Below are 6,748 nucleotides of genomic sequence, written 5' to 3'. Positions count from 1 at the left end.
GTGTGGTGAGCATTATGGAATGAATCCCTTTATGCAATGGCAAAAATCCCCCAGTCCGGTGTGTTGTAGCAGGGGGTAAACACCGTTCTCCTCATTCGGTCAAAACACTAAGGGAAAGGAGGTCTTGAGAATTCTAAGTATCCAACTCGGAAAAGACTCTAGCGATTGGGAAAACACTATTCAAGTGGTAAAGTTCTATTTGAGTGAACTTGTGCTACTCAAGCAGCTTGTCCCGCTTGAGGCCTTGTTCGGTTCCTTGGGATTTAATCTCCAAGTGGAATATATCCAGGGAGGGATTGAGTGAATCCCTCCCATGTCACTCAATCCCTATGGGGGTTGAAATTCCTTGCTCTCTCTTAAACCCCATGTTCGTTTTAGCCAGGGATTTTAGCTATCAAAATATGATAAATCCCGTGGCTGCTCCTCCGAGCAGACCTGCTTTTGTTCTATCAGTCGGCTGTAATCAGACCTGAATTACGTCAAAGCTTTCATTTACAATGGCTGTAATGAGCAGCTAATCTGAGCAACAACGCTTCAAAGCTTGCTGGGACAGTATTGCAGATTAGAAGCACAGGAAAAACAGTGATGGGTACAAAGAAAAAAAATGTCCACAATATCAAATATCACACACATTTCATTGTGTGGCATGGAAGCACTCAGTTTAAACGCATTCTTAGTAACTCAGATAAATCACAAACTAAACAGGTTTATGAGTGGAATGAGCTGAGCAGCAGGAGACACTATAATGATGCCCTGACTTTCATCATGCTATCTGAAGCAATAAATCTTCATGAACTTCAGAAAATTGCTACCATCAAATAAATTATCTGGAATTTCCCTACCAGTCGATTTCAAGGAACCTACAAAGCACAATGAGTAAACATCAGCTTTCCTATCTCACAAACAGATAAAAGGAAACAAAACTTGAGATGATTGAATTTTCAGAAGATGCAGAAATCATGTATAACAGATAAATATATGGCCAATGCAGAAAAGACTTGAACATGAGTTCTCAAAAAATCTAGAACCATAAAACATGCATATCTATCATACAGTACCAATCTTTGTCTTCAGGTAGAACTAGTTCTTGGTGAATCAAAGACAAGGAAATCAATTGAAGGGTACAGTATATAACTTGCACCTATTGTTGCTAGGATGAAGTATATGGTTTACAGCCCTAAACAACATGCAGGTAACTAACAACAGAGAGTCACACAAGACAGAGTGAAGCCCATCTTACTCGCCTAGCAGACCAAAAAAGATTTATATGGAAGAGAAGCCGTACCTATCAAGCCATCTCACTTCTTAACCAACTCAAGGCAGATTCTGGATCCTCATCACAAGCACTCACAAAAATCTCTCTGTTCTCTGCATTCTTGAAGACGGTATATGCTTTGACCTTTTTTGCCTTTGTCACATCCATCGAATTCAGAACAGATATGCACCTCTTGATTGAAAAATCATTAATTTCCTTTTCTCTTGCTAAATGAGCCTCCTTTTCTCTTGCTAATTGTACAGCCTCATCTTCAGTTTGTTTGGTCCTCATATCAAGGTACCTTTCCATAAGTCCTTCTACGCCAACACTCTTTTTTTGCCTCTTGGGTTCTTTTTCTTCTTTGTTTCTTGGTACAGCAACAACCCTTCTTTGCGGCATCTCTTTAAGCCTTTCAGCATTTGCATTATCATCTTCAGTTGCATCTGCATCATCTTGTACTTGATAAGCCAAAGTGTCCTCATAATCTGGAAAGATAATCTCAGTGTTACCGAGATCATCTTGATCACTCTCAATTTGAGTAATGATTGGATGTTGCAATGGCTCAGTTGAGGTGAAATTGTAGGTTCCTTCTGCAGTATGTCCTACACAAGAAAATTGAGTACAGGAAAGGGTAAGCAAGAAAGCATGATTATAACTTGTGATATTGAAAACAAGGATTATAGCTTGTGATAGAACTAACCATCGTAAAGTTCTCCAAGGCCTCAAATAGAGGGAAAGATTTGGTGCGAAACTTCTTGGCTTTAGGAAATGACTACACAATAAAAGGAAAACACTAAAATGATGCATAATGTAATTAACTACAAAATTAAGTAATGGTCAGAAATAATCTTACGATGATTATATTGTTCCATATAGCAGGCTCAGCCTCAATGATGCATCTCTGGTTATTCCATGAAGCTCCACTTTGTTTTCTAGCCTCTTTCAGCATCCTATATTCTCTTTTTAGCTCTTTCTCCTTTTCTTAGATTTGGGACTTTGTTAAGCAGACATATATGTCCTTCTCATGGAATTCCTTCACGATTTTGTTCCAAGCTTCTGAAGTCCATCCATTCTGACCCCTATACTCAGGAGTGTTGTGCTCATGCAATAACTCAACAAGAATCTTCTCTAGGGCTGGGTTCCAAGAGGCTCTTGTTTTTTCTACACAAGATAAGAATTGATGTATAATCTACATTTAATAATTTCAAACATGAATTTCACATGTTCTATAATTGCATACCTATTGGAGAACCTCCATGCTTTTTTGTAGGACGACCTTTCAGAGAGTTCTTCTTTTGTGCAGCTTTCGCTAAAAGCATGGTCAACCTTGGAGAACCTCTTCCAAGCATATTAACTGAGAAAGGATGCATAACACAATATTCATAACAAAAGCATTGTAGCAAATGTATGTAACATGCAACCACCATAGTTCATTCATAACATAATATTTGTAATATGTCGTAGTTATTACAGCTCACAAAACATCAAAAAAAATCAAATATACTACTTATTACAGCCCACTAATTCCTATGCTATCGATAGTCATTCCACATTTGATGTGCTATCGTGTCCCTCAAAAGGTTCCCTTGATTAGTGCTCTGATCATTGCCTTCATCACCATCTGGCAGGTCAACATAATTGCTTGGATGGATATTATGTGGTTGGTTATTTAACCATTGCTCATCCCCATTCAGTGATCGAATAATATTATGGAACACTGCAGCAGCCACTGGTATCTTCACTTGGTTCTCGATTTTGTGGAAAGTTGCAACTTTGAGGATAGGGAAGCGCTTCTTTACAACCCCCAAAGTCCTTTCAACATGATTCCTCAATACCGCATGGCGATGGTTAAATAACTCTTTGTAGTTTTGAGGTCTACGCCGACCTGCCCCATACTCCTTTAGATGATACCTGACTCTACGATATGGTGCAAGGAAAGAATAGGTGTTGGCATATCCACCATCAACCAAATAGAACTTTCCAGGGGGTACTTGGAAGCCTTTGTTTACTGCAGAGGTAAGAACCCTGGCATCTGTAGCCGACCCCTCCCACCCAATAGACATGAAAGTGATCTTCAGATCAAAATCACAAGCTATCATCACATTTTAGCTAAGAGTATTTTTCCTATTTCTAAATGGAGCTGCTTTGTCAGATGATATAGATATGGGTATATGGGTGCCGTCAATTGCACCAAGGCAATTCTGCAGAAAAAAAAATCACATATGATTTTCTAAAAATTTAAAACAGCATATTAATAAGGATATGTGTTTAGGTAAGAACCTTGAAATAGGGATAAAATCTAGGATCTTTTTCTATTTTCCAATGAACTTCATTAGGATTTGGAGGCTTCAAAAACCGCTTCAAGAGCGTAGGGACAACTGAGTTGAAGAAATGCTTTACGTGACGATAAAAGCTATCCCCACTGTGCCCAAATTTCTCTTGCAAATCCTCAAATGAAGCATTGTGACTAAGCATGTATAAGAAGAATGCCAGCTTCTCTTCAACTTTAATCCTAGTATCATCGACCAACTTTTCAGTTCTAAGGTAATTGGCCAAAGATATAAATATTTCCGGCTCCATCCTGAATGCTACCCGGCAATTTTTTACATGCCCTTCAAGCAACTCCCGAACACGCTCATCACCTGTTAGCTTTGATGTATGGTGTCGCTTCTTTTCCCTTGCTCCACTAGAACTCAACAAATGTAGTGCAGGGAAAATAAACAACATCATATCATCGTCCTCCTCTTCCCTCCTCTTTCTAGCGAGGTATCTTGCTCTCATATCCATAGTAGTACTATAGATAGCACACAAATTATTTACAATTTTGCACTTAGCACATCAACAAAAGATCTAGAAAGATAATCACAAAAGAATCACTAAACTATGGGAATTAATCTTAAGAAGATCCAAGTTATGAAGCATATTTAAAAATTGATGGGAAAATGAAAAGAGCAATAAGGATCTTTTTTTCTTAAAGAGTGCACAGTGCAACAATAATTGATGGCAGTAGCACTTACAGGATGTATGAAAAAGCAGATTACATGGCAGTAGCACTTACAGGATGTATGAAAAAGCAGATTACATGGCAGTAGCACTTACCAAATTTAGTTGTCAAATTTAGTTAAAGATGATCTTTTATTAGTTAGCGCCGAGCATGTTCAGAATTAAGAAATCTGAAAAATCTGAGAACTTGTATATTCTCTATGCTTTTTTATACAAATTTAACCGTATGTTGAAAGGAAAAGAAATTTTGGTCTACATTACACCACTTCTTTTATTTTTTATATTTACATCACAAAATATAGATAAACAACTTAAAGCAAAGGGAATAAATAGATCTAGTACCTCTTGGAGAGGGTACAAGGTCCCAGGAAGGAGAGGGTACAAGGTCCCAGGAAGGAGGAGGTTGGTCTTCTCCAAGTCTAATGGGTGCGTGTGCAATCTACAAAACAAGCACAACTTATACACATCACTGACTATTCAAATTCAGCATCCAAGATTATATATCCGGAACTAGAGCTAGAGTTACATAAAACCCAGAACTAGAGCTAGCTAGCATCAAAGTAGGAGCTGCTGTTTTTCAATCAAATAGAAGGATCTCATCATCAAATACAATATAACATGGGTACAGAATTAATTACCCAATCAGCTCATTTAACACTAGACATATTAGTGCTTGAATAGCTATGATAAACATGTTTTATACAAGTATCATGTTGAGGAAGTATAATCTTATGAAAACATGTTGAACTGAACTAATGCAACAATCCATTTCTTGTTGTACATACATAAAATAAAACCAGTGAACTAATGCAATGAACATTATAATGCAGAAAGTTTCAGACTCAAGTGTATAACAGTGAACTAGTAGCGGCTTTCTCCGGTTGCATAACAGTACAATTCTTTGTACATGGTGAAACACCTGGTTGATTCTTTCTTGACACCTTATTACCAGCAAATAAAAAAAATCTCTGCACTGCAAGTCTGCAACTATATCTACATGACTGAATTTCTTCAGATTTTGCAATCCTGAGAAGAATCAAGTTCGAACCCTGCAATTTTGGAAAGAAAAAGAAAGAAGAAACTCCTCTGTACTGCAGCATGACTCTGAATTCCTTCAGATTTCGCAAACCTGCAACTGCAACTACATCTACATGACTCTCAATTTCATCAGGGTTTTGGCGAGTCTTGCAGAGATGCGATGATGACTTTCTGAATCTTATCTCGCAGGGCTGTCGGGGAGCACAGCGCTGAGGGAGCTGCACCTGGCGGAGAACAAGATCAGCGACGTGGAGGGGCTGCACCGGCTGCTGAAGCCGACATGGAGGGTGCCGACACTTTGAAGGCTACGGGCCAAGAACCAAGAACCCTCTTCTCTCCTCCTCCTCCTCTCCTCTCCTCTCCTCTCCGGCGTCCAAGAACCCTCCCGTGTCCCGGCCATGCCGCCGCCGGATCCAGAGCTGAACATGCGGTCGGCGTCGGCGTCGGCGCCGGAGCACGACCAGACGGCCGGCCCCTACGGCACGGTGCGTGCGACGACGGGAAAGGGAGAAGAGAAGGAAACCCTAACCCTAAATTTGAAAGGGGAGGGGAGAGGGGGATAAAGGAAGCGTGCTCACCGGAGAGAAGGTGGCGGCCGGAGGAGTGAGCCGTGCCGTCGCCGTCGCCGTCGCCTCCGGGTCGCGCCACGCGCCGCGCGCCGCCGCCGCCGCCCCCGTCGCGTCCGTGTCTTCGTTGCGTCGCCGGAGAGCCTCGCGGAGGCGTGGGCGGCGGCGGACGGGCTGGAGAAGGAAGGAAGAAGACGGAAAGAAAGAGGATGATGGAAAATGTGACAGCAGTGGCATGGTTTTAATTTCGTAAAATTGGAGTGGCACGTTTATGAATATACGAATTATAATGTTATTTTTCTAAATAGCCACATTTACAATGGCATGGATCAAATTAACTTTTTTTTTTCTTTTTTGCGTTCCTGCCTTGTTTATTCCATTTGCTCTCTTCTCTTCTTTTGAAAACTTTATTCCATATGCTCCCGCGCTTTCACCGAGATGGACGGCCGGCCTGAAAGCTGAAACCTGCCTTACCCGCGTGCAGTGCAGGCAGCAGCTATAGCTGTGCAAACGACGACGCGCTCACTATAGCTGTCCGGAGATAGCTGTGGCCGGCTCTCCCAACGATTCAGGTGGCGTCGCACGTCGCCTGGCCTTTTTAATTCACGACGTGAGCAACACTGAACATTTTGGTTTCTGTGATGTGAGAGATGGTTAATTCGTCGATAATTGTAGGCTCGAACATTTTGGTACTAGCAGCATGCATCGATCTCCTTGCTGTGCATCTCCATGTATCGATTTCAATTCGAACGGAGATCGATCAACCAGATCTGATCAATTATTAGGAAAACAAGGCATCAACCAAAAAGGCGATGATTAAAATAACAAATCCTCAATCGATCGTACGATCGATTCGTCGAACATGTACTAGTACTGCAGTAGCGAT

The 6,748-nt window shown here is 41.0% G+C and overlaps 2 protein-coding genes and 1 pseudogene across 2 annotated transcripts; all 3 read right to left on the bottom strand.

The window, feature by feature from the left end:
• Window positions 1-541: 541 nt before the first annotated feature.
• Window positions 542-6,099, bottom strand: LOC4339219 (uncharacterized; annotated as a pseudogene).
• LOC136351205 (uncharacterized) lies at window positions 2,666-6,038 on the bottom strand. Its single transcript, XM_066310364.1, has 3 exons — window positions 5,875-6,038; window positions 4,601-4,697; window positions 2,666-3,456 (listed from the first exon to the last, which is right to left on the bottom strand). The coding sequence occupies exon 3, from the start codon at window positions 3,352-3,354 to the stop codon at window positions 2,788-2,790; it is 567 nt and encodes a 188-aa protein (XP_066166461.1). The 5' UTR covers window positions 3,355-3,456; window positions 4,601-4,697; window positions 5,875-6,038; the 3' UTR covers window positions 2,666-2,787.
• Window positions 2,666-6,038, bottom strand: LOC136356457 (uncharacterized). The gene is made up of 4 exons (XM_066310363.1): window positions 5,875-6,038; window positions 4,601-4,697; window positions 3,536-4,049; window positions 2,666-3,456 (listed from the first exon to the last, which is right to left on the bottom strand). Exons 3-4 carry the CDS (start codon window positions 4,040-4,042, stop codon window positions 3,361-3,363), a joined length of 603 nt encoding a protein of 200 aa, XP_066166460.1. The 5' UTR covers window positions 4,043-4,049; window positions 4,601-4,697; window positions 5,875-6,038; the 3' UTR covers window positions 2,666-3,360.
• Window positions 6,100-6,748: the final 649 nt, after the last annotated feature.

This window comes from Oryza sativa, chromosome 5 (genome assembly GCF_034140825.1).
Source record: "Oryza sativa Japonica Group chromosome 5, ASM3414082v1".
Classification (NCBI taxonomy): Eukaryota; Viridiplantae; Streptophyta; class Magnoliopsida; order Poales; family Poaceae; genus Oryza; species Oryza sativa.
This window is presented reverse-complemented; position numbering and strand designations above follow the sequence as displayed.

Coding starts and splice junctions, on each gene's coding strand:
- LOC136351205 (XM_066310364.1), bottom strand. CDS start 3,354: ATGATAGCTTGTGATTTTGATCTGAAGATCACTTTCATGTCTATTGGG.
- LOC136356457 (XM_066310363.1), bottom strand. CDS start 4,042: ATGGATATGAGAGCAAGATACCTCGCTAGAAAGAGGAGGGAAGAGGAG. Junction 3,457..3,535: donor GATTTTATCCCTATTTCAAG/GTTCTTACCTAA, acceptor TTTTTTCTGCAG/AATTGCCTTGGTGCAATTGA.